This window comes from Gekko japonicus, unplaced genomic scaffold, assembly GCF_001447785.1.
Source record: "Gekko japonicus isolate JY-2015 unplaced genomic scaffold, Gekko_japonicus_V1.1 scaffold664, whole genome shotgun sequence".
Lineage (NCBI taxonomy): Eukaryota > Metazoa > Chordata > Lepidosauria > Squamata > Gekkonidae > Gekko > Gekko japonicus.
The window spans coordinates 698,768-726,261 of NW_015166441.1; the positions used below are offsets into that span (position 1 = coordinate 698,768).

At 44.5% G+C, this 27,494-nt stretch overlaps 2 protein-coding genes across 5 annotated transcripts in view; one reads left to right on the forward strand and one right to left on the reverse strand.

Annotated features, from left to right (window-relative positions):
- The window catches only part of ZFYVE9 (zinc finger, FYVE domain containing 9), a 77,785-nt gene extending 69,664 nt beyond the window's left edge, over positions 1–8,121 (forward strand). The window contains exons 17-19 of the mRNA XM_015411978.1: positions 2,970–3,075; positions 4,582–4,758; positions 5,814–8,121. Of these exons, the coding sequence (XP_015267464.1) occupies positions 2,970–3,075; positions 4,582–4,758; positions 5,814–5,975 (445 nt within the window). The 3' untranslated portion in view covers positions 5,976–8,121. The remainder of the gene's footprint in view (positions 1–2,969; positions 3,076–4,581; positions 4,759–5,813) is intronic.
- A 152-nt stretch (positions 8,122–8,273) lies between these two features.
- The window catches only part of CC2D1B (coiled-coil and C2 domain containing 1B), a 71,042-nt gene continuing 51,821 nt past the window's right edge, over positions 8,274–27,494 (reverse strand). For 2 of the 4 annotated variants that reach the window (XM_015411980.1, XM_015411979.1), the window contains 5 exons: positions 25,787–25,838; positions 23,926–24,025; positions 21,345–21,435; positions 9,655–9,785; positions 8,274–9,263 (listed from right to left, as the gene is read on the reverse strand). In XM_015411980.1, the coding sequence (XP_015267466.1) occupies positions 9,666–9,785; positions 21,345–21,435; positions 23,926–24,025; positions 25,787–25,838 (363 nt within the window). In that variant the 3' untranslated portion in view covers positions 8,274–9,263; positions 9,655–9,665. The remainder of the gene's footprint in view (positions 9,264–9,654; positions 9,786–21,344; positions 21,436–23,925; positions 24,026–25,786; positions 25,839–27,494) is intronic. The other 2 variants (XR_001482543.1, XR_001482544.1) reach the window with 2 other exon arrangements.

The following is a 27,494-nucleotide window of genomic DNA, read 5'->3' on the forward strand; positions in this document are numbered from 1 at the left end:
ACTTCTCAAAATGATAGCAGCTGTAGTATTAAGAAGCGGATGCCCTTTGAGTGGCTACTGTGGAGGTTGCTAGGTAACCACAGCAATATCCCCAGGCTTCTGGTTTCTGTCAGTAAAAGGCAAGGGGAAGGGTCCTTTCTGGGGCTTGTCAACCTTGCAGGCCCCCTCTGCTTCCCAACCCCTGCCCTACATCAGACAACTTGTTGGGACCAGGCCTGGCAGCAACCACACAACTTGTGTAACTCCAGGAGGCCCAAAAGCAGCCACCTGGCGACTCAATATTAGGAATGGGCACAAATTGGCTGACAAACTAAAGTTCATCACGAATTTTGGCCTGTTCAGGTTTGTGAACTGAAGTACCAGGGCAAATTACCATGAATTTTGGCACAGTTCGTGGTGGGTCATGATACGTTGTGAAGAGCAGAAAGCAGGAGTTTACCTCTGCTCTTTACCAGAAACAGCTGGGAGCTCCCCCATTGCTCAGCTGTTTGGTTTAAATGGCTTAGAGCTTTCAGCTCCCGTGGCTTTTCACAGACAGCAGAAAGGGTTTAAATGGCTCAGAGCCATTTAAACCACCACTGCTTTCTGTGGCTTTCTGGAATGAGCAGAATATGGGTTTAAATGACCCTACTTTCTGCTCCCTGCAAAAAGCTGCAGGAAGCTATAATCAGGATTTAAATGGAAGGGGTGAAGTACCTTCTAGGGGGCACTTCACCCCCACTTTGGGCTCCCTGGCACAGCCCCCTTAATCGGGCTGCATGAGGCAGCCTGAGACAGCTGGACTGGCATGGAGAGTCTTCTCCATGCTGGCCCAGCTGTATTGGGCTTGTTGGCACAGAAGAAGAGAAGAGATTGGATTTATACCCCGCCCTTCACTACCCATAGGTGTCTCAGAGCTGCCTACAAACTCCTTTCTCCTCCCCACAACAGACACCCTGTGAGGTAGGTGGGGCTGAGAGAGCTCCGACAGAAACTGCTCTTTTTCAAGAACAGCTGTGCCAGAACTATGGCTTGCCCAAGGTCAATCCAGCCAGGTGCAAGTGGAGGAGTGGGGAATCAAACCCAGTTCTCCCAGATTAGAGTCTGCGCACTTAACCACTACACCAAACTGCCTCTCAGCCAGGAGAAAGGTAGAAGGGAGTCCCTTCCTGGGAGATTCTCCCTGCTTTCTCCTGGCAGCAGCTCGTGCTGGTCAGAAGAAAGGTGGGAGTTCCCTCCAGGGAGATCCCGCCTTTCTCCTGACTGCAGCTAGTAGAAAAAAAGGGGTGAAGTGCCTTCCAGGGGCACTTCCTTGGCGCAGCCCCTTTAAACAGGCTGGACAAGGGAGCCTGAGAGTGACTTCTCAACACTGGTCCAGCTGTCTTCGGCTTGCTTGCACAGCCCATTTAAAGGGGCTGTGTCAGGCACCCCGAGGCAGCTGAGCAGGCATGGAGAATTACTCCCCAATAGCCTGGCGCCACCTCTTTAAACAGGCTGAGCGAGTGGGCTGAGACAGCTGGGCCAGCAGAATGGAAGGAGTTAAGTGCCTTCCAGGAGGCATTTCACTCCCTCCTTTCTTCTGGCCACAGCCAGCAGACAGAAGGAGGTGAAGTGCCCCGAGAGGTACTTCATTTCTTACCCCTTCCTTTTTGTTGGCTGGGGAAAGTCACAAACAGCAGAAAGGAGGGGGTGAAATGCCCCCAGGAGGCATTTCACCCTGTATTAACCTTCTGGTTTTGCTCCCCCTGCTTTCATGGGGAGCAGAGTTTTAAACTTTAAATGGCCCACAAACCTATACGAACAGTTCAGGACTGGCATATCTGTGCGGTTGAGTCACTAAACAAACTGCAAAAATGTGATTCGTGCCCATTGCTACTGACTAGTATTCAACAGCAGCCACTGCACAATGGCCATTATGGTATAGTAGTGAGCATGTCAGATTAGGATCTAGGAGATCCAGGTTTGAATCCACACTATGTCATGACCTTGGGCCAGGCACTATCTCAGTGTAACTTACCTCACAGGTTTGTTGTAAGGATAAAATGGAGAACAATATAAGCTGTTTTGAGGTCCCCATTGGGGAGAAAGGCAGGGTACAAATGGTTTATATAATAAATAAGGCTGAAGATGGGGGCAGGTAGAGAAGCTTGGTGTGTGGGAAGGAGAGAAGGAAGCAGGGAAAGGTGAGGGTGTGCCAGCCGCCAGGCGGAGGAAAAGAGGAAATAACATGCGGGAGAATAAGGGGGAAATGAAGTACCTCCCCACTTCCCCCACAAATCTTTGTGGGTTCCCAGCTTGCTACAGGAACTTGATTAACCTGCACTAGTCAGTATGTAGCAGAGCTAGCGTTATTTTGGGGGGACATTACTTAAAACATTAAAACCCATGAAACTTGTTTGACTAAAAATGTGTATGAAAGAGGTTCTGTGCAAGATTTCCACAAATTCTCTTCTGCACACATTTTGTGGTGTGGAAAACTGCAAAGAACTGCTTCTCTCTGTACAAATCCACAATGCCAGATTAGGTCCTCTGATCACTTTTTCGTGGTGGTGTCCTCTGCCCAGCTAGTGAAGATTTCCTTTGAGAGGGCAAGAACCTTTTCAGTTGTGGCTTTGGAACTGGCTCCTTATTGCAGTCTGTAGGTTCTCTTTCCTGCTTTTAGGAGGAGGCAGTATTAAAGCTGTGCTGTTGTTTACATGAGCCTTTTGGGAAGTATGATGATGCTGGCAGTGGCAATCTGTGGATATTTGATCAGTTTTAAAATTTTATTTTATGATGTGTTTTTAAATTTATTAGCCATCTCAAATGTGCAGGGAAGTAACTGATACCTTAAAATAAATATGGCACTTTGCTATCATATATGAAGTTGTCTTAACAGTGAAACATTGCTTTATATTGGCTTCTGAGCTATGTCCATATAGCCACAACTCCAAAAGCATAGCATTTGAAGGAAATAGCCTGCTAATAGAGAGCCTTTTCTCTCTTTCCAGTGTTGTAAGCCCCATTGATGGGAAATCCATGGAGTCTATCACAAGTGTGAAGATATTCCATGGCTCAGAGTATAAAGCCAATGGGAAAGTCATTAGATGGACAGAGGTGAGGAAATCAAACTGTTCTTTGTCTTGTTCTAGTGTGATTGTGACTTTGTATGATATAGGCTTTTATTTCTGTTAACCAGAAAAATCTTTCCTAGCTAGCTACTTCATGAGGTTAGTTGTGTATAGTACACAATAATTGTGTACTACTGCAGCAGTTTGAGACCCGAGTGCCGCATGACAGAGTGAGCTCCCGTCTCTGGCCCCAGCTCCTGCCAACCTAGCAGTTCGAAAGCAAGAAATTGCAAGTAGAACCATAGGTACCGCTTCAGTGGGAAGATAACAGTGTTCCGTGTGCCTTGGCATTTAGTCACGGCGGCCACATGACCATGGAAACGCCTTTGGACAGCGCTGGCTCTTCAGCTTGGAAACAGATGAGCACTGCCCCCTAGAGTCGGATTCGACTAGCTTTCGAGCAAGGGAACCTTTACCTTAATTAATAAAAAACAGTGGCTCAGAGGTTAAGATGCTGAGCAGCAGACCGGAAGGTCTGCAGTTCAGCAGTTTGGGACTTTAGTGCCGCATGACGGAGTGAGCTCCCATCTCTGGCCCCAGCTCCTGCCAGCCTAGCAGTTTGAAAGCAAGAAGATAAATAGGTACCGCTTCGGTAGGAAGGTAACAGCATTCTGTGTCCCTTGGCATTTAGTTATGCCAGCCGCATGACCATGGAAATGTCTTTGGAAAGCACTGGGTCTTTGGCTTGGGGACGGAGATGAGCACCCCCCGGAGTCAGATTCAACTAGCCTTCGAGCAAGGGAAGCCATTACCTTTACCTAGAGAGACTGTATGGTTCCTACTGATCCAAGAGTGGTGAAGGTGGTAGAAAGTGCCATCAAATCACAGCTGGCTTATGGTGACCCTGTAGGGTTTTCAAGGCAAGAGATGTTCAGATGTGGTTTGCCATTGTCTGCCTTTGCATCATGACCCTGGACTTCCTTGGAGGTCTCCCATCCATGCTGACCCTGCTTAGCTTCCAAGATCTGATGAGATTGGACTGGCTTGAGCGATCCAAGAATGACCCCAAGAATTTCCTTTCCTGTTAGTAGACGTATGATACATAGTACCATGTGTGTTGGCAGCTCCTATATACCTGTATATCCTCTGCTGATTTCCAGGGGATGTTTTAAAACACCTCTGCCTTCTTTGCAATATTTATTGATTGCCCTCCTGCATTATTCTGGCAAATGTTCTCTGCCTTTCTTTGATACTAATGGCAAGAGTTTTCAATTTTTTAGCTATAATGTTTCATTGTGGCTGGAATAGATTTCTTTGTGATATCTGGTCTCACTGCAGTAAGCCTAGCTGCCTTCCATTTCCTCAACATCTGTGCTTCTTTGCTCCCTAACAGGCACAATCCCTAACCTAAAAGGTTTTGTTTTAACTGAATGAATAATAAAAATTGCCTATATCATGTCTATAGCTGTAAAAACAAGTGCATTTTTAGTATAGAAATTCAGAAAGTTACAAGTTGTTTGTGCTGTGTCTGGAACAGTCTTTTTTTCTTCAGGTTTTCTTTTTGGAAAACGATGAGCAACATAATGGCTTAAGTGACCCAGCGGACCACAGTAGGTTGACTGAGAATGTGGCCAAGGCTTTCTGCTTGGCTCTGTGTCCTCACCTGAAGCTATTGAAGGAAGATGGGATGACCAAATTGGGCCTACGGGTTACACTTGATGCTGATCAAGTAAGTCAAATCAACTAGTTACTGGGGGGAAAGTAAGGCAAGGGGTGGTTAGAAAGGTTAAAAGGAAAATCAGTAGCACCTTCTCACAATTGGATTTTTTCCTTTTGGTTGGTGCTTGATGTGGAGATTTATCAGTTTTAGGCTGTACATTTCTTCCCAGTAGTATCCAAGCATCGGTTTTAAGGTGGACACTTTTACAATTCTAATAGTATCTCATTTATCTTGTATGATGATTTCTGACCTTTTAAACCTAAGATGCATTTTGTTACTATATAGACCTTGCACAAATTGGTAGTCAGTTTTTCCAGAGTTTCTTCTGAACTGCTTGAAAGATTATTCCTGAGATTACCAGAACCATGTGGAGGAATAGTTGCATGGTTCAGTATGTGGAGGAATAGTTGCATGGAAGTATAAAAACACTTCCCTCCCTTTTTCTGCCAGTGCAGCTCTGCTGAGGGGAGAGGAAAATTTCAATCACTTGTTGGAAGGGTGATGCTAGAAATTGGTAATTTTTTAAAGCTAATAGGGCAGCAACCTCAGATTCTGCATTTTATATTAAAAACTGAGCATATTTTTCTTCTGATGACAGACCTTAGCACTGTTGTCTATATCCCTGTCACAATGTTTGATTTCTTTTTAAATGCTGGATATTAAACAGGGAGGTAGAAGGACTTCCTGCCCTGATGCATAGGAATTCTAATGTAATCATAATCACTTGCCCATAATCTTTTTACCTTAGCTGTACATTTAAGATATTGACTAGTATCTGTGCATGAAAAAAGAGGAAATTTTCATCACCCATATATTTCTGTGTTTGCTTTTCTGTCTGTAATCCTGAATGACAGTTTTCTGAGAATTATATTCTAGATTGTTCTTAATTTGGTCTCAGGGTCCCTGAGGCCTGCTTTGACTTGCATTCCTTCACAGAAAATACTACCTAAAGATAAGTGTTCTTGTGCAGTGTAAGACATAGAGTGACCTTGTTTCAACCTTAGCGTTATTGCAGTCTGCCTTTTGCTGTTCCCAACCTGAATAAAATCTTGTCTGCGTTGTAGGTTGGCTACCAGGCTGGGAGTAATGGCCAGCCTCTGCCCTCTCAATATATGAATGACCTGGACAGTGCCTTAGTTCCAGTGATTCATGGAGGGGCATGTCAGCTAAGCGAAGGCCCAGTCATAATGGAGCTCATCTTCTATATTCTGGAAAACATCTCATAGGAGGACTTCATTTTCTGTTCAGACCTGTTCCAGCAGCAGTCGTATCTGAATCATTTGCACTTTAAAAAACTGGAAAATTAAGCTTTTGTTAACACTATTATGAGGGGGTGAGAACAGTTGTTCCATAATTCTGAATCGTCTATGCATTTGTCAATGAACAGGATCAGGGCAGCTTCTATACTATAAAATGGCTATGCTATCTTTGCAGCTAATATACTTCTGTTACAGATTAGAAACCAACAACAATCATGTTTTCAATTATGGTCATGTAGTCAATGCTCAAATGGGTGCGCAGATCACTAGGGAATAAATAAAAAAGGAATTGTCCACATTTGTAATGTTTGTAGATGAACTTATTATGAAGAAACAATCTAGACCTCCATTCTGACCTCATACTGCTGTTTGTGATTAATTTCTCCAGACATTTAAATAGTATTGTTTACATTTATTTTTGACCAGATTATTGGTCAAAAAAGCCTCTGAGACATGGTGGGATATTCTATAGAGATGTACAGAACAAGCAGTATGTCCAAGGAAAACAGAAGTATCTCTCTAGAAGCAGTATGTAAATTAAAGCTTGCATTTGTGTGTGTGTGTGTATAAATAGGATAGTTTTACCTTGTTTTTCTTTAAACTGTCCCTTCAGATTGACAACTTGGCATACAACTGCATCAAAATTTCCTTCTCCGCAAATTGCAAAAGAATCTGCCACAGGCATGAGATGTGTTAGCTTTCAAGAGCAGTTAATGTGATATCCCTGTTTTTTTCCAGTTGGTCTTGCTTTCTCTTTTTTTTAAAAAAAGGTAACATCCTCCCTTGAGTGGTGTGTATTGTACTTATATTAGCCCTAGCATCAAGCCTGCACTTATCTAACACTTGATAGTAGCAGCACCATATAAAGCTAGCCTGTGAGAACTAGAATAGTTTGGCTGCTATTGCATGTCTGGCTTGCACTCTGCCTCACCTACCTAAGAGGAGAGCCGTTTGAGCCCTCTTGCTGCAGCGTACAAAAACTGGCAATGGGCGTAAACTTTATGTCTTCATCCTGGAGAAACTGTCATTGAGTGGGAAAAGCTGGAGAAAAGAGACGGCAAGTTTAGGCTTCCTCTAAACAGCAGTTGCTGTTTTGATTAGTTACCACTCAGCTACAAGGTGATAACGGACAAAGAAATTAGGGTTAGCACCTCGAGGTCAAACAGATCTGAAACTGGAGAGCATCTGTGGTTGTCCTTTTTCCATCAGCAAGTAGACAATAATTGCTACAGATCTACTCCTGATGGCACCTGGTCTTTGGCCACTGTGTAACATAGAGTGTTGGACTTGATGGGCCTTTAGCCTGATCCAATATGGCTTCTCTTATGTTGTTACTCTTAAGAGAACTGCATTTGTATATAGCAATACCAGCTATGGTAAATTGCAAAGTATAGTTCAATATACGTACAGCTTCTTTTGTGAGTAAGTTGCCACCGCTTGCCTAAGAGTAGTAAAACCTTGCTAAAAGCCTATGCCAAACTGCGGCTGAGACAGTGAGGGGAGTCAAGGGTGTTAGAACTGGGCACAAAAATAAGGTGCAGGAGACGTTAATCCCATTAAAATGAATTGTTATTTTGAATGGCTGGCCACATATTATGAATATGGTTGAAATTCTTAGACTGCTGTTATCTGCACAAACTCAGGTGCTCAACCTTCTGCCACTCATTAGTAAGCACCTATCTGCTGCAGAACAAAGGCCCTGCAGATCAGAGCCTTCTTACATGTCCTGGTTTTGTTTTTCTTCTATATAAAAATGCAAGCTGGTTTTTATAATTTCCTCTTTTTTGCAACAGTCAGCACTCAGATTTACTTACAGAATATCCAAAAGAACTACATAGCTGCTGTAGGTTTACTTCAAGAGATTGCATTCCAGTTTTACCACAGAAGCAGTTTATTCAGTACCTTTAGGCTTGCTTTAAGTTATGGTGGGGGAAAATGACTGAAGTTTTCTTCCTTTCCCCAACAAAAAAAAATCACTTGTTTGGGTTATGTTTGTGCAAAATCGTATTGACTGGTTGGCTTCAACCATAGCCTTTAAAATGACCTTAATGACCATATTGTTAAGAAATGAGTACTTGTTTAAAGAAAAAATGTACTTTTAAAATTCAGTTAACACTGCAAAAGACTGCATATTATATTTTTATTTTCAACATGTAGTTTTGTATATTAAATTTATTAAAATTAAAACAGAATACTGTATTGTCTCCATCCACTTAGGAAGACAGAAGCAGAAATGCTAGTTCCAGAGTAGACCTATGTCTTGGATGTAAACCTATGCATGGGGGAAGTTCTGCTGCCATAGGCTTATCCTCTTACACCAGCCACCTCTAAGGACCTGCCTGAAGATGGGGAAAACATACAGGCAATTTTAGATCCCCAGGATTATACATTATGACCATTCTAGATAACTTAAGTGCAGTAGCCTCCTAAAGCACTAAACAACTTTACTGCTGTCTCTTGTGTTTCAAAGAGGAGAGGCAGATGGTAGACGTTGTTCACAGTCATCTCAAATATGGTGCAGAACCCTTTCAAAAGGCTCATCAGGTTTTGTTACCCTAGGACAAGGGGGTGTTTGTGCACATACAGAGGAGATGGGAGATGTCGTTTGAAGAATTCCTCATTGCAGGCAATTAAGAAAAGAGCAATTTACAGGCATTTGAGTAGCAGCTGCTTGACCAAAATATCCTGTATGCAAGAACAGAATTTATTCCAGGGCTAACACCACAAGATATTTTCAAGTTAATATACCACCCATCTATTAAAATAAAATCTACCTCTGAAAACATGCCCTTCCTTTGCATAAGGGAACATTCAGTACACCTTAAGTAACATTCATGTAGTACTAACAATATTAGTCTCAACAAGGCTTTAAGGCAGGACAGTCTGTCAGTGGGCTAGACAGAGGAGGGGTGGTGCTTCCCCCCCCCCCCCTTTCTTGCACTGTGGTGCATTTTGTTCACAAACGTTCTCCAGCCTTCAGAGGATTTTTTGGAAAAAACAGCAGTTCCTGGGAGAAGGGGACAGTAGGATGGGATCTAGTCTGTCAACTCCTGCTGCATGCTTTTCCACTAGCTCTGGCCCATTATCATTTCTAGTACCTTCCGTGTAATAGACTTACAAAGCTTACCAACTCACACTATATGATAGTTATGAAAATAGATGTTATGTTCAGTAGTGCATTCATTGAACATCTTTGGTGCTTGTAGAAGCTCTATGTATATTCAGTCCATTCTGTAGCTTTTAACACTTCTGAGCCTATAGCAAGGAAAAGAAAATTTCAGAAGTAAAAATTCATAGGTCCAGCAAAACTCATCAAATAGTCATAAATGGAAGTTTATCTTCAACTATTCTATACAAACTGCACTTGCAAACCATTAATAGTGCAAAGCACTATTGCAGTTTTAGAATATGTCCTATATGTCAAATGAAAGAGCAACAACCTTGCCATATAATCATGCTGTTGGTAGGAGTGACCTACAGTTATAGTCTCAATTTTTTTGAATAAATAAATAAATATTTGAGCTGCAACATAGAAAGCCAAGGTATGACATGAACTTATATAACTAACTTCTGATGATAAACATATTCCCACTATATTGTTCATATCCCTAGTCGCAGTCTACATAGGAAATAAAGATACTCCTACCTTAGATGCAACTAGTGTTCAAGGACTAGCCAGTTTTCTGTAATTGTCTGAAGGTCTTGTCCACTGAGTGGCTCTCTGAGTCGCACTTTCACTTCTAGTTTTCCTCCGGTGGATTTCCTGCCATCCAAAACCTACATACAGCAGAAGCTTAATTACAATGGTTGTGCTGTAATTGGCCCTTCCTGTTCTGTGGCTGGAGGAGCTTCCAGAGGTCTCAGTTCTAGAACTACCATGTGTAAGCATGTGAAAAAAAATCAACAGTCGCCCCCCCCCCCTCCAGCAGAGAAAGGGACAGGAAAGAAGTTGCTTACTCCCAGTGAAAGCAACTACCTGTGGCAGCCCCACAACTCAGCTGGAACAGAAACCTCAATAGCCTTCTTTTGTGAGACCGGACAATACTGTTGGCTCTGTTGCCACTTCCCTGTCCTCACTGAAAGGTTGGTGGGGATAGTGAAAAGGCAGCTGGTCCTCTCTCTGCACTGAAGCTCCAAGTGTTGGCCAGGCCTGAAGCAGAAACCATCAAAAATCCAGGAGCCAGCCACCACAGGCCCAGTGAACACTAGCTGCTCCGCAGCTGCTGTCTCCTTCCCACCCCACCAAGGATGCAGCAGGGACTGTAAGTGGGCAGTTGGGACCTCTCTTACACCAAAGTGCTGGTGTTGGTCAGGTCCAAAGAAAACCCACTGCCAGTTCTGCTATTTCAACAACCCCCCATAGCTCTTGGCCAAGAAGCCCCCACAAACATCAACACCGCCTGCGCCCCCCCCCCCCAGAAAGGCAACTGGGGGAAGGGCAACAGCACAGTCATCATTCCACAGTATGGGGTCTCTGGGGAAACGCCCAGCAAATGTTGATTGCTCCACTGCCACCTCTCCCCACCACCAAAGTTCCAGTGGGGACAAAGCCATGAAAAAACCCCATGACTGTAGATGGGGCTTTCCTTCACCCAGAGTAACTCGCTTAACCATTAAGTGGTGAGAGACATCCAAAAGACAAGGGGACTAAGAGACTCCACAGACACAGGAACTATGTTTCCCTTTTTCTTTTCTCCCCACCCTCCCAGAGGCAACCATAAGATCTCACAACCATCAACATAATTCCCCCAAAGGACTCTGACTCCTACACTCCCGTGGCACCAGAGCTTTTCCCTAGCCTATGCACACCACAAGCTCTTCTAGGCCTAGCAGAACATGGAGCCTCCATTCAGCCTCACCACTCTGTCTCTAGATCCAGGTGCACTGCCCCTCTGGTCACTGAGCCACTGCACTCTTAGCTCTGCTGATTCCATGGCTACAGTGCAGCAGGAGTGGGAATGGTCAGGGGAATATAATTTTTCTGACAGTCTAGCACCTCCAGTGGCAGCTCAAAACAACTACAACAGGGAACATGCCAGTATTTTTGGTACGGGTCCTAGACCCTCCATACACCCCCTTTTCATATTCTTTTGGCAAGGCTTCCCTGAATGAGGGGAGGGACCTTAACACCTTTGCAAAAGATGTACTCTTTCCTTTCAAGAAAGCCCTGAATTTTCCAGTGGTGGACATGTGGATGCTGGCCTTATTTTAGACACTATTTAATCCAAGGACAGAGAGGACACACTCTGAAGCTAAGGAAGAGCAAGTTCTCTCTCAAAATGGCCCATCAAGGCTCTTCCTTTTCTATTTTCTCTTATGACGAACTTCTACAGAGGAACTCCTACAAGACCCTGCTCCCGATTAGGTTAGAAGCTCTCAAGATCAAGAGAGCTTCTAAATTCTCAGCAGATGCCAGACAGGATGCTATTCAGTCCTCAGCTTAGTCTCTAACTCCCAACACTGTCAGCCATAGCAGCTCATAGTTGAAACACTGGTAGGTGAATCATTTCTCCAAAACCAGTATCTCCATGATTCCCTATCAGTGAGAGAAACTTTCTGGCCCCTTATGAGGTCGCAAACAGAGATGAAAGAGAAGAGGAAAGCTATGTCCTTCCAATAAAGAGAACAATAGGTCCAACTGTAACAGCCTCAGTTATTTTGGGTCCTCCAGAGGTTTGTTCTGACAGACTCCAGAGTCTCCAAAAACTTCCTGGAATACATTCAACACCCAGTCTAATCCTTTTTCCACCTGACACCATCGTAGGAGGATAGTAGATATACCAAACTACCTTGGCTATGCCATAGCCTGTACAATCCCTTCCAGGGCCAGCCCGTCATAGACAATTTTTAGGCAGCGGACTAGAGTGGCCCCTTAAGAGGGGGCGCCCCCGCCCTGCCCCTCCCTCCCCTAAACACGGACCCAGGGTGCATGCGCTCTGCCCGCCACCGCCGCCCTGGGCTCTACCTGTGCCTCTGGATTTTTGCGTTTGGATGGTGGGGAGGGAGGGAGGGAGGGAGGGCAACGATGGGGGACCAAAAAGAGAACGTCCAGGAGCTGCCAGGGTCAGAAAGGGAAGAAAAAATGGCCAGCCGCACTTCGAACTCACTGGTAAGTCTTGCCAGGAACCATCTTCCTTTCCTTTCTCCTCCCACCCCTCCTATCGTCTCGTGGTTGTGGCACCCTGTTTGTGCCACGTGATCTCGCTGGAGCCATTGGGCAGCAACTGCCAGTTCGAGAGGGGCGGGGTCTAGGAACGCGCACTTTTCACTTTCAACACCCTCGCGCTGCGGGTTTCCTTCAGCGGGCAGCGTAACTCAAAACGAGAGCCCAGTGGCCTCTTCAAGACTGACTACAGTTATCCCATCATAAACTGTTGGTGGCTCACAAAAACGTGCTAGAATGAATTTTGCCAGTCCACAAAGTGCCCATTGGCCTTCTGTTTTATTAAACACGGATCTGTGTACGATTCACTCTCCACATGTGTGTCTGGGTGGTGCATTTCAGTGTACTCCCAAAAACAGCCTGGGAAGAAGCCACAGTCTGGAAATGAGTTAATAGCAAAACTACTTTGTCAGCTATGTATTTTAGTTACTATTATATGTTAGTAAATAGCTGGGAGGGATGTGCAGGTGACCAGCGTGTTGGTGTTTGAAAATTGGTGGGCGCACGGCGGGGGGGGGGGGGGGCAGGCAGAAGGTAGCCTCGCCTAGTGTGCAAAAAAAAAACCCCGGAGCCGGCCTTGATCCCTTCAAAGGGCAAGCCATAGAGCCAGTGCCAGAGAAGGCAAGTTTTTGCAGCGATCTATGCTATCTGGCCTGTCATACCCAGAGATGATGTTGACTGTAGAGCAATCCAAGATCTGTAGAGGCTCAAGAAACTGTGAGAAGGAGGTTCCACATGCAGACCCTCTGGTCAATTAGGGCAACTCTCCCAAGTTTCTGGTTTCCATCAACCTCAACGAGGCTTACCATCAGGTCTCCATCCACCTGATCTGCAAACACTGCCTCCTCAGGTCTGAGGAGTACATGTCTTCCCTACTGGATGACCTCCTGATCAGATCACGGAGTCCCCTAGTTATATGGATAATCCTCCAGAACTATATGTTCTTGGTGAATCACCGGAAGAGCAACCACCTTCAGGAAGACAATGACTACACTCTCACATGTGACTAACGGGTTTGACAATCCTGACATGCATCCTGGGTCTCGTGAACTCCTGCCTGGTAATTTTACAATGCACGTATTTTCACTCTTGTCCACTCCAATGGCTCCTGCTCAGAGATACGAAGGCCTAGGAAAAAAACTTACATGAATTCTGAGGCCTTTTTTTTAATTTTCCAAAATTAAAATTTTGGGGGAGTACTGAAAAAAAACTATGAAATATTTTCTCTTTTTGAATGAGTGAAATGCTTTTAAAGACAAGGTGGGCTACCTTATATATATAAAAGCCCAGTATATGGGCATTTTCCGGCTCTCCCACTGGCTATGCTGTGCACTCCATCAGCCATTGGCCCATCAACTGCCACTCAAGAGTACTCGCGTACCACTGGCTGGGGGCTGGGTCCACTCCTGTCCCCCACCCACTGCCATTCCCTGTCTGAATAAACGGCTGTGTGGCTCACTTTCCCTAGGCAACCAAGCTTGGTTCTGTCAGTAAAAAGGCAAAGGCAGGAGGCCCTTTCCAGGCCTACTTTGGCTTTTGTGGGGAACTCATTGGGGCCAGTCCTGACTAGGTTGCCTACTCCAAGTTGGGAAATTCTTGGAGGTTTTTTGGTGGAGTCTACAGAAGCCAGAGTTTGGGGATGGGAGAAGCCTCAGCTGAATAGAATGCCATAGAGTCCACCCTCCAAAGCAGTTATTTTCTCCAGGGGGAGACCTTGCTGTGGAAGCTGAGTGGGTGATTTGGGTCACAGATTTTCAGCCTAACCTACCTCACAGGATTGTTGTACAGATCAAAAGGGGGAAAGGAGAATGATGTGAGTTGCTTTGGTCCCCACTGTGGAGAAAGACTGTACTTTTTCTAGGCAGAGGCTGCAGGGAGGGGGGAGGAGATGGAAATCTGAAGTCAGAGAGGCAGATAACAGTACATTGATGGTTGTCTGGGAAGGAGATAGGGGTGCCAACTCCAGGTTGGGATAATTTATTTATTTATTTATTTATTTTGCGATTTTTATCCCGCCCTATCCAGTAGCTCAGGGCGGCTAACAACATCATAAATACTAAAACAATAAAAACGATTTTTATACAGTAAAATTGGTGCTAAAATCTATGCAGTCTATACTATATGCCTGGAGATTTGAGGGATGGAGCCTGGAGTGGATGGGACCTCAGACAGGTACAATGCCATAGAATCCACCCTCCAAACCAGCCATTTCCTCCTGGGGAACCACTGTTGCCAATCTGCAGGTGAGGGCTGGAGATCACTCAGAATTACAACTGCTGTTCAGATGGCAGAGTTCAGATCCCCTGGAGAAAATGGAAGACTTTGTGTCATTACACTCTGCTGAGGTCGCCACAGCAAACTGACACTGAGTACCCAAGGTTGGGGCATGCTCCCAGAGCCTCTATCTAGATCTTTTTGTATTTATTTCCACAACGGGTCTTATTCCTAGTAGATATATAAAGCTTTTAACTCCACAATGGGTAAAAATTAGCTTATTGCCCTTCCTGGCAGGAGGGAGAAGAAAAGGATGGGGAGAAATGGCACTAAAGCTTCTCTCTAACCAGATAGCAAAAATTAAGGTATATATGCTAAGACAGCACTGGGTGCATCAGTTTACAGTTCCCTCTCAAGTCCTGGGTATATTTGCAATTTGGTTGTATAAAGCTAAGGCATTTATAACCTTTAAATCCTATAAATATGCCAAATATTGCAATTTTATGCTAAGTAAGTTATAAATGATGAATTTTATGTTGTTCAAGCAGTAAAATTAGTTTAGGTTTGATAGGACAGTAAGTACTGCATATATTTCAATCTTTCTCAAAATGTCTGTTTTTTCTAGGAAAAAAAATCTGTTCCCTTGGCTTCAAAATTTCCAGAAATTTTACATCTCTCCTGCTACTGCCATATCTAAAAAAAAATTCACAGCTGAAAACCAGTACACCCCCCCAAAAGGGGGGAAAAACTAAACCAACCAAGCAAAAACCTCCAAAGGAAGTTTAGAAAACTTATTGAGAGCCAAAAGTATAAACAAAAGAGTGTTTATTTCAAAGACATATAAAAACCTTGTAGGGGCTCAAGTAAAGCCTCATAAAATATTAAAAGTGACAAATGCACAAAAAGGACGCGTTTCGGCTCACAAGAGTCTTCTTCAGAGGTCAAATATTACAAAGTGCAAAATACACCAAGCAATGGATGTGGGGTTTTGGCGCAACAAGAATGGTTGCACTGGGGCAAGCTCCTGTGTGACGGCCAGATCAGCGGTTCCTATAGAGGGGTTCGGGGGTTCCCAAACTCCTATGAGCTCCCCGAAGAGGAACTCATTGCAGGGGGCTTGACTTGGACCCCCCCCCCCGCGAGCGGCAGTGAGTGGGTGGAAGTCTGAGAGCTGCCTCAACGCAGGAGCTGATCGAGAGCACCCATGTCAGACATTTATTTTTATGTTTTTTATATTCTAATTTATATCCCACCCTACCCCGCCAGAGCAGGCTCAGGGCGCCCAGCTGTGACTACCCAAGAAAGGGGAAGAAATTGGACCTCATCCATATCATCGATGAAGAATCACCGTGAGTACGCTTAAAAGCAACAAAAACAGAAACTTTATCTACCTATTAAAAAGCCCTTTAAAAGGACAAAGGAATGGAGGAGTAAAGAACTCTTTCCGGTCTCACCTCCATTCCTTCTGCAGTGGCTACGAAAAGAACTTCAAGTGTTTTTCAAATGACTTCCTGGGCAAAACAGTAAAGGGAAGGCTTTTGTCTGAAATAATTTCTTTTGTGGAATATAAAATTGGAGACAACTGGTCTTAGTTGTTTTTGGACTTTTTTGGACTTCAGTGATTTAGAAATATATTTTCTTTTTCTCTCTCTCTCTTTTTGTCTGGAGCTAGAAGTAAAGTATCTGGGACTATATCAACACTTGATATAGGATTATAATTATTTTCATTTTAATAAGGAATATAATTGATTATATCTCAATAATTGGATTATATTTTATTTTTTAAAGGAAGAAAGGAGAACTGGATCTTACCCTGAACTTCTTATACACCATACTCCCATAACATTCTATGTTTATGTTTGCTGAATTATAAAGTACATTTTGTTCTGATTGCTTTTTGTAATGTAAACAATTGATAAGATCCTTGACTTTTGTTGATACTGACTTTGCCCTTAATATGACTATGTTATTGTTTTATAAATATTAGAAGCAGCGAGACTGTAAAGATTTGTTGAAAAATAAGTTTGAGATTCTTTGGTTTTAATATACTGCTTCAAAAATGGATGCTATAGATAGATTACAAAAAGTGCCAGAGGCTGTGTTTTTAGATGTATTGAAACCTGTAGATATTAAATTAGTACAAGTTTGGTTTGAAGACCTCCAAACCTTAATTCAAAACTCAGTCATTGCTGCTGTAAAATCAGTTAATGAATTTTTTGCTCTTAAGCAAGACAAAATGGATCTACTGCAACAACAAACACCAAATAAGATGGAGAAAGGTCAGCCACAACCGAAGGAGGCCGAGAAGCAAGGATGTTCCTATACAGAAGATATAGAAGAAACCTACAATAAAACTGATATGGTCTACAGAATGGAATTTGCACCTACAAGGAGAAATAAAACTTTTACAGAAGTGCATCTGAGATCCTATAAAAATGCTAACACTGATGAAACTCTCAAAACAATGACTTATATATTGACTAAGAGAGAGAAAAGAAAGCCATCTATGGAACTTCAAGCCACTTCAAGAATTGACTACAGATGGCTACTTCCAGAAAACAACTTTTATACCTACAAGGAAAAAAGACACAGAATTAAGACTTTAAAAGTTAAAAGGAGAAATCGGGGTGGGTGGGGGGGGGGAGAAGGCAGAGGATGGAAAGTTAAAATTCTTGAGGGCAATCTAGAGGCTTACAGTGGAGTAGGATCCTATAGATGGACTAAAAAATGAGTTCAAAGAGAGGAAGAAAGATGTCTAGATAATCTAAACCAGAAGGGAACCCATGAAAGATTAGTACCTGGCACCAAAAAAGAGTTGGAGGCAGTGGTGAACCGGGAGGTACTGGTGAACCTCTAATACACCTGTCGTAGGTGTGCTGGTTTTCTTCCCTCAACTCTGCCAGTGAAGAACTGCCCATGATGCTTGGTATATTCCATTGGTAAAGGGCTTTTAAAAAGCCAAGACCAACTGGAGAGCTTTCCTGGCTAGCCATATCACTCTAGTGTCCTCTTTTCATTTTCCATGCAAAGGAATGAAGCTCATCCCAGAGCAGAATGAAGCAGGGGACCTTATAGAAGGATGTTGTGGTCCACTAGAAAGATCCCCAATGGTTGCTGTGCCATCACCACCAGTTTGGAGAACAGGGGGACACAACAAAGATGTCCTCCATTGTTTCTCTTATATTCTATTGAACTCTGAGTGCAGATGTAGAGAGGGCATAGGCCCTTGTGTCCTGGGGGCTGAGACAGCATCCTCACCTTCTGCCTCACCAATGTGTACCTGTGCTGGAATTTTGGAATAATGTTGTTGGTTGAGGATGCCAGGAGGACCAGGCACTGGATGCGCTCTGCCTCCTGGTCACTGCATGGCAACTCCAGAATTTTGAGCCCCTCACCTGGATCCAGGTACTGCTGAAGATGTTGAGCTCCGTGACAGAAAGATGGGACTCTGCCCACTGTAGTAGTAGAGTCACTTGCCTTCAGGAGGAGTGAGACCTCACAGCTCCCTGATGGATGACATGATGTTTACCATCTATTGTGAATGAAGATGAAGAAGCGAGAGTCTATCAAGAGTCGGAAGGAGAATAGCACAAGTGAGATCTCTCTCTGCTGCAACTACTAGATGCTGTGATTTATTTCCATGTTGTGCCACTTTCTTTCGGTATCTGAGGAAGTGTGCTTGCACATGAAAGCTTATACCATACATAAAACTTCGTTGGTCTTAAAGGTGCCTCTGGGCTCAAACTTTGTTCTGCTGCTTCAGACCAACAAGGGCACCCCCACCTGAATCTTTCGGTTACTAAGTGATGGCAGCATACACTCAGTGGACTGGCATCCTTGGTGGTTTCCACTATGAGAGGTTCTAGAGTGCGTCCTAGCAGATGGGAGCACTGGAGCTACCAACTTAAGATGCAGTGTACAATGGGAATAATAGTTATGTTCCCTCCAATGACAGTGAAGGATGTCCCATGCAAAGCCAACTGGAGCCATTAAGAGAGATAGGAGTGGAACCGGAACCATGGCACAGGTACTGGGCAGGAGATCAGAGCCATCAGCTCTTCAGGCATTGCAAGAGGTGCCTAAGACTGAAGTGATATTTTTCTTGGAGGGCAACAGAGGATTGAGCAGAGTTGATTGACATCCCCTGATGGATGATGGCCTGCTAATGAGGGTGGCTTTCTAGTGAAACCAGGACCTGCAGGTGTAGGTGATTTGTAGTGAATGGCTGTCCCAGGGGTCCTCTGATCTGTGTAGTGGCCTTGATATAAGGTTATCCACGTGTGAACTAGAAGTATACAGTTCAGGACCTGAGATGGCCACTGCTGAGACCATCAACTGGGTGACGACTAGGGCGGGTGGAGAATAGAGGAACTGCGTAAAAAAGTTGTTGGTGACAATATGCAAGCAAGAGTCTGAAGCTTGGATGTATCGGGACCTGCAGGTAACATCTCATGCAAATCTACAGAGGTAATAAGTTCCCTGCCAGGAAGGCTTCCACTATGATTCAAAGGCTCTCCATGTCAATTTCCTCCTTCTCACATTTGGAGGACATTGTAGACTTATGAATGGTCTCCAAGAGCCAAGTTTCTTGGGCACAAGGAATGGAATAGAGAACATCCTGGAAAACATTCCATCATCAAAACCTTGACTTGGCTTGCCACAGGTACCTTGACTTGGCTTGCCACAGGTATCTGGTGGCTTGGAGCCTAAGCTGATGTCACACTGGCTGGTTGGATCCTAGAAGAAAGGAGAGCTGCTCCACAGGGCATGGAGGAGGTCTAGAACATATCCAGCCAGATCATGCAGTGCTCTGAAGAGCCCTCAGATGAGAAGCTGGCTTTGGAGATGAATCAGGATTTGTTCCACACTGGCTAGTGGAGTCTGGGGTCCCTAGATGCTGAAAGGAAATCTTATCTGGGAAATCTCTTCCCATCTTGTTTGGAAGAAGAGGGCACTGGCTTCTTTCCCTTTATCTTCACCAGGACTTCATCTGTTACAGTATCTCCAGAGAATCCAGAGGCTCTTTTGATCTAAAAAGGTCCAAGTTGATGCCTAAGGTGAAACGTTAGGACCTAAAGAGATTTCTCAGCCCTGAGTGTGGATGCTCTGCACAGGTGGGGAAAGATGCACTTGGTCTGAAGGCAAGGTCCGGGACCTCACAAGCTCTATAAGGCAGTAATCGCACCTGAAACAAGACTGCATATACTTGCCAAGGCCTCCTGGCTATGTCAGCTTGAACTGAGCTGTGGGCACCTCTACAGATGGGACACTCTGCCACCAGTGCTTTGGAGTGGGAAAGGGCTGGCTGTCTACTTCTGTCCCTGCAGGTACTTCAGCATGGGAGAGAAGATGAAGAGCTGGAGCCAGTCAGTGAGTGGTTAGTCCTGCAAAGCCTTAGGCCACAGTGGCCTTCCCCAGAAAGGAGTGGAAAATCCTCCCGATGGAGAATGCTGGTAGAGGCTTGGCTCAAAGAAGGGGCACATTCCCTTCATTCCTAAACTGAAGCAATGGAGTCTGAAGCAGCTGGAGTGCAATGACTCAGAATGGCCAGAAGGGGAAGAGTGTCTGGCTCTGGAGACCAAGGGCAGAGCTGTATGCTGGCCTTATTGTCAGCTGGCATAGAACAACAGCTAAAATGGATGCTCCTCAGAGTGGTTCTGGGATCCACGAAATGGGAGCCACGCTTCTCTGAGGAACGGCTAGTTCCGTGGGATCCCCCCGGGGGGATTTTGGGAGGAGGGAGAAGGGAAGGTTGAGAAATAGAGGCATTTTCAATCCTCCTTCTGTGGCACTGCTTCCCCCCCATACCTTCCTCCCCCCCAAATTGCACATAATGCCCTTCATAAACAAACATAATGTAGGGACGAAGGGCTGGGTAAGTGAAGCCTTGTTGAGGATGGTGAGGGGGGAAGAAGAGTCCCTCCTGGTGGCAGATAACGTTATCTGTTTCCCCCTGCTTGCCTTTGGAGTCCCTTCCTGCAGCCAAAAAAAAAAGGGGGGGGGGGGGGGAGAGTGCCTTTCAGTGCTAGTACTTGCTGGGATCTCCTGGCCTTGTGTAGTTGACAGGGTGAAAAGGACTAGCTCAGAAGAGCTGTAGGTGGCTCTGTTGACGGGCCTGTCTACCAGCAGTAGTTTAGAGTGGGAGAGGGCTAGCTGTCCATTCTCCATCCTGGCAAGGGAGAGGAGAGTGGCAGCTGAAGAACAGGCACCATTTTGGCAGTCAGAAGAGCTGGAGGCAGTTCCATTGGTGGGTGTGTCCACCATTGGTTCCTTGGAGTAGGAGAAAGCCAGCTGTCCACCCCCTGTACCTGCCAGTGCTTTGGCAGGAGACAGGAGAGTGGCAGCTGAAGAACAGGCACTGATGTTAGAGGCTAGTGCCAGGGTCCCAGGGGAGGAGCAGCCATGCTTTCCTCTAGTGGTGGCTCAACTCTGGTAACTGCCTTGGGACACTGTTGCATTCAGGACAACTTTGTATACTTTTCTCCGCTTTCCCTCATGACTGAGAGGTGGAGGTCAGTGATTTTTAAGGTGTTTTTGCCTGCATTTTTAATAAGCGAGGTAGGAGAGCTGTGGGAGGTCATCCATCCATGGAGCAGGCAGGGCATGGACTGGGGAGGTGGAGCATCTCCTGGGTAGTGGAAGCCTTTGCAAGAAATTTGCATGGAGCACACCACAACTCACATAATGATACCTTCCTCCATTGATGGAGAATACAGTGTTTATCTGTCCCCTTCTCAAGCACTTCATATTTGTGTATAAGCAGACACGCCTGGCACCATGAGAACTGAAGAAAGCATCTATGCTAGCAATGAAATCACAGAGAGAAAGTCATTGCATCCTATCAGGGTCTGGACCATATCAAAAGAACTAAAACTTAGACCATGGTTCCCCTCCACTCAAAAAACCCCCATTCTTCTCATTGCTTCAACACTGTTTACTTTTAGAACAAAACAGGGTACCTCAATTATTTCTCTGATTTCACATTCAGATTCCAGTTTGTCCAGTTTCAAGTGTGCAATTCCAACTTGCTTATCGCTCCTGAAAAAAGACCTGGGAAGAAGGCAGTACATCAGTGGAAGAATTAGTTTCTTCTCAACTATGACTGGAAACAGCAAGGTATTGCTATGTAGTCATTCAAGATCTCAAACTAATGAAGCTAATTTCTGGCTTATTTATTCCTTTGTAGTTGAGGAAGGATGATAAAACCTGTAGTTTGTCAGCAATTTCGGCCTACCATCCGGGCTTCAATGGTTTTTCCGTTTCCTCTCACCCAGTCTCTAAGAGATTTATGAAGGGTCTCCTCCACCTGTATCCACCAATCCGCTCACCAGTACCCTTGTGGGATCTACCGCTGGTGCTCCGCCATCTCATGGGGCGGCCCTTTGAGCCTATGGCAACTTGCGAGCTAAGGCATGCAGCATGGAAAACTGTCTTTCTCGTCGCCATCACCTCGGCCAGGACGGCGGGCAAACTCGTGGCTCTACGCCATGACCCACCTTTCCTTGTATTCCTGCCAGACGGTGTGATACTGGTCCCTGACATATCTTTTCTGCCTAAGGTGGTCTCCGAATTTCACCTAGCCTCGGAGACCTTATTGCTTAACTTCTTCCCTAAACCGGAAGATGGACAACAGTGGCTCCTCCACACTCTAGCTGTTAGGAGGGCACTGCTCTTTTACCTAAATAGGACACGTCTGAGTAGGAGGGACAATCATTTATTTGTCTCCTACTCCAGTCATTCCGCAGGGCTAAAGATTTCAGCACAACATCTCCCCAAATGGATTGTCGAGACTATTAAGCTGTGCTACCAGTTGGCTAAGTGCCCATTGCCCTTGCCTGTGCAAGCGCACTCTACAAGATCCATGGCTGCGTCCACAGCCTTCTTTAAGGGTGCTTCCCTGTCGGCGATCTGTGGGGCTGCGACATGGTCTACTCCGAACACCTTCATCAAGCACTACGCTGTTGATGTTTGTGAACGCCACAGAGTGGACCTGGATCGTCTAGTTCTTTTGTCGGCAGAGCATTGAATTGCAACAGCTCCCACCTCCAGGTGAACCACTGCTTTTCAATCTCCCGTGGGTGTGATGCACAGAGACCACGAAGAAGATAAACAGGTTGCTTACCTGTAACGATCTTCGAGTGGTCATCTGTGCAGTCATACCACCCGCCCATCCTTCCCCACGGCTATCGCTTCAGTACTTTTCTCTGGTTATTGACATGACAGCAGTCAGAAGGAACTGGCGGGATGTCCGTGCCCCTCCTCCTTGGGCATGCGCAGTAGAGTTCCCGCGCATGCCTGGAGGAGAGGCGCAAAGATCCATTTGTGAGCTTTGCATACCACCGATTCGGATCAGCGCAGGTGCATAATCCCATGGGTGTGACTGCACAGATGACCACTCAAAGATCATCAGTTACAGGTAAGCAACCTGTTTTTTTTAGCATCAGTGGTTTTTGAATCCTAAGCAGACATGTGTCCCAACCCAGAGTCCTTGTGATGTTTAGATTAATATTTACATAACATAGAGAAAGGTTCATCCTGTGACCGCAGTATAATGGGCTGTAGAACCTTATGATGGACAATAAAACTGCTCATTCTTATGTCAGCTACACATTATCCCTTATTTGGCAAATTGCTCACACCTGACATTTCACCAGCACCTGTGACTGGCATCCTCAGAGGTATAACACAGAAAGATGGAGTACTCTCTACAACAACTAATGAACTCCAGCCATGAAAGCCTTCAACAACAACATAATGACCATATTGCAAAGAAGGGCCCTTTCTCCTTAACTGTTCAACCAGTGTACAACCAAAAAGTCATTGTGAGACAGTGAAAAGGTTTTGTTGGCTTACTTCTAGTGTTGTTTCCAGACACCAGCTTCAACGATGGGTGTAGTGGAACAGGTAGAGTCTCCCCCTCAAGCCCTGCCTGTCTTTTGTGTGGCCAGTGATCAGAACGGGACATATCACGGCACCTTTCAGTTTACAGGGGTCAAATGTACAGAACCAACATGCCTGGCAAGGTAGATTGTGTTCTATAACTGAAGTAATTATGCACAAGTGGAAGAAAGTCTTATGGTACAGAAACTGAACAGTCCTGTATCTCAGTGAAGTGCCAACATTTATACCCAGCCTGGGCACTCATTCTTGGGACTTTACAGCCCAAAATCAACCCCCCCACTCCATCCATGCAAATCCTCTATTGGATCTAAAACACTGTAAGTATCCAAAATAATTATCCACTGTAACCAAGAAATTGCCTTTGCCTTAACACTTCCTCCCAGACTGTGCATCATGCATTCATGCATTCAGCCTACGAAAAAATCCAAGTGCTCAAAAAATTAGAAAAGTATCTATAGCCAGATGTATGTAAAGGTTATAGTGATAATTTTTACACACACACACACACAAATCTTGGTCACAGAACTTTGACAACATTTTTCAGAATCTAGAATTTATGAGGAGAGGACAGAAGTCACATGAACTTAATTTCATTTTCCACAAATCACTGAGCTGCTTTCACTGGGCATAAGTACTTACCCTTTGTGGAAAATTTCAAATTTAATGCCTTTGGCCTGAATTGCTCTTCGGAAACCTCTGTGGTTTCGGTTAATGCTCAACTTGAACAGCTGATTATATTCTAGAAAATGAAGACAAGATGTGAGATGTACACAGGTATTAAAGGGCATTTCAAGCTAATTGAAACACTGAACAGAGCAGCTGGTGCAAATTTAGGAGGATTTTACCATCTCAGAGTGCACACACTGCAAAAGATATTTTGCCATGGGGCACTTTGGGTAGGTGCATGTCTGAGATGGTACAGATTCTACTGTGCATACTGGTTAATGCCTAAATTAGACCTCACTCTCTTCTAACAAAATTCAACCATCAGATTTCAGCTCCACATAAAACCTTGCATTTTCCTTCCCACAAAGCTCTCTACTTTGCAGCAAGCCTCCTGCTCCACTTCCATCTCTGACCCACTTGAGCAGGGGGAATGGCAGGAAAGGCAGGGTACCTTCATGGCTCAACATTTTGTCTGTATGCAGTGTTTCCCTGGCTACATGCTTCCACAGCCTGTCATGTTCACCAGTCTTTACCCAAGTCCCTAGTGGCTGGACTACAGCCAAGAAAAATGTATTTGAATATTTGCATTTATGCTATTTCACAAATGGCTATTTTCTGGCTAAACTATCAATTTCACTTTTTCTCCCATTCTACTTATTTATAATCTGAGTTTTGAAAGAGAACCACTAGGACAACCTGTCAGCTTAGTTCTTATAAAGTGTCCTCCTGCTTGTTCTTGTTGCTAATAAACTGTCAAGGAAGAAAAACATTATGAAGCATTTTAGAAGAGTTGGTTATACCCCACTTTCCTCTACCCTAAGAGTCTCAAAATGGCTCATGATGGCCTTCTCTTCCTCACACCACAACAGGCACCTTGCGAGGTAGGTGGGGCTGAGAGGGCTGAGAGAGCGTAACTGGCTCAAGGTCACCCAGAAGGTTCCATGTGGAGGAGGAGTGGGGAATCAAACCAGTTCTCAAGGTTAGAGTCCACCTTAACCACTACACCACACTGGCTGTAAGGAATACCTCTGGCTTATTAAGTAAAGGGATTATTAAGAAAAGGGATTAAGCTACCCAAGGAATATTATGCATCCAACAACCAGCTCCTAGAAATAAAAGGAACAGAAGAAGAAGAAGAAGAAGAGGAGATCGGATTTATACCCCGCCCTTCACTACCCAAAGGAGTCTCAGAGCGGCTTACAAACTCCTTTCCCCTCCCCTCCCCAGAACAGACACCCTGTGAGGTAGGTGGGGCTGAGAGAGCGCTGACAGAAACTGCTCTTTTTTCAAGGACAGCTATCAGAACTACGACTTTCCCAAGGTCATCCAGCCAGGTACAAGTGGAGGTGTGGGGAATCAAACCCAGTTCTCCCAGATTAGAGTCCGCGCACTTAACCACTACACCAAACTGACTCCAAATTGAGTTTATACAAAGGCACTTGCTCTTTATTTTTGCACTTTACCCATCCTCAACTCTTGTGGAACTTGAAAAACACAGAGGAGTATAACACCAATGGAGCAACAAAATAAGAAAGAAAAATCCCAGATACCAATGTTACGACCCTGCAGCATACATGGCCACTTTAGAACTTGTCATGGTATGAACCCATGAGAGGCATTCAGTGACCATTGGTTTAGGTCCTGCAAGTATCTCCTTAAGGGAGGGGGCTATAGCTCATTCGCCGGCCCGTGGTGCCAGGCTCAGTCCTGAACTTTAGGTACGTTAAGCCAGCTGAAGTAAAAGCAGAGTTAACCCCCCCCCCCCCCGGTGAGCATAGATCTGACAGACCCAACTGAAGAGGATGAAGAGAAAGAGCCAGAAAGCCCAACAAACCTGGGCAGTTGGTGTTTTTGATCACAGATGTTTTACTTTTCTGAGCTTGCTCCTGTTTTAAGAAAAGCAGAGAGGCATAAAAACAGAAATGATTTCCCTAAAAAAACAACAGATCCATGTCACACTGTTAAGATTCAGCAGATGCTGCAAGTTTTTATTTGCTTTTTGAATGAAATACCTGCAAATATCTGAGACTATCTGCAGCAGTATAATGTTACATTACATTTAATATGCAATGAAATGCAAATATCTGAAATACAAACTCTACTATTAAGCATACAGGAGAAAAAAAGAAATCTACATGGCATGGGAAACCATGCTAACAATGGAAATCTACTCAGTATTTTGGCTTTGATGCAGGACAGACTCTGCTGGGACTAAAGCATCCTGTGGTGTCTTTTATATGACTACCTTATCCACAAGAAGGAAAAAGTAAGGAACTTGGCTAGTGTACCAAAAGGGTTCTGAAAAGACTATGCAACCAATAACATCATGGCTATTTTTGTGACAATCAGGTTATACACTAGACTAAATTAACACCAAGTACAGTAAAACATATCTTTAGGGAGTGAGCAAGGACAATGTGTCCTAATTAATGGAGCCATTTCCAAAACATACCCTATTTATTAAGCAAGACAGGCAGCTCATCCTCCAGAGGCAGCTATTTTCCCATCTGCCAGTAGAACAGGCATACTCCAAAGCCCTCTGGTGTTGTTTGCTCACATTAATTTTTTAATACCTCCTGTGGTAATGATCACCAGAGTTGCTACTGCCAACAGTGACACTAGGTAAAGAAAGAAAAGTTCTTGGTGTTTGCCCTTCCCATGGAGATGAGGTTCCACCTACCATTGGCTGATGGCTTCTAGTGCACAATTCAAATCAATCCGAAGGCCCCTTTTATTTGCTAAGTCACCTGTGGTGAGTCATGTGATTCTTTCTGACCCAATTATTTTCTTTTAGGCCACTGTTCATCCCTTCCCCTTTTCTCTGTACCTTATAAGACATTCATTTGTCCCCTCAGCCTTAAAGGTATTCAGTGCTAAGGTTCTAAACCAATTCCTGTATGGTGCGGGAATCTGGATTCAGGCTGCTTCTGAAAAATAGATTCCATCCAGCATGACTTTTCCCGACACTTATTGACTACTCCTAGATGTGTCTTGGGCATAGCACTGAGAGTGGAACTAGGCAAATTATTGATGGAAGATAGGACTTCAAAGTAAAGGTTTTAAAATCTGAGGGAGGATCTACTCTACTTGGGCTTATCCAGGCAGATAAACATTATAGCCAATGGGATCAACTATTGGAAAAGAAAATGAAATGCCTAGGAATAACAAACGATATGATTAAGAATACAGAAACTAAGGACATTATAAGACAAATTAAAAAATGTGTAAGGAAGTTCAATGCTACAAGTACACCTATTAGGGCACGCAGGATATGTTCAACACTCCATTTTGGAATTGCTCCCCCAAAGCAACTGCTGAAATATTTTTTATCAATTGACAGTCCCAAAACTAAGAAGAGCTTTTACTTTGGCAAGACTGAATGTTCTTCCCCCGGAGGTTTTGGAGGGTAGATATAATAGAGTATCATACTCTAACAGAACATGCAGATGCGCATATGATACAATCGAAACCATCGAACATCTGATTATGGAGTGCCCTATATTCAATGAGTTGAGGATTAATTCAGTCACTCCTTTACTTAA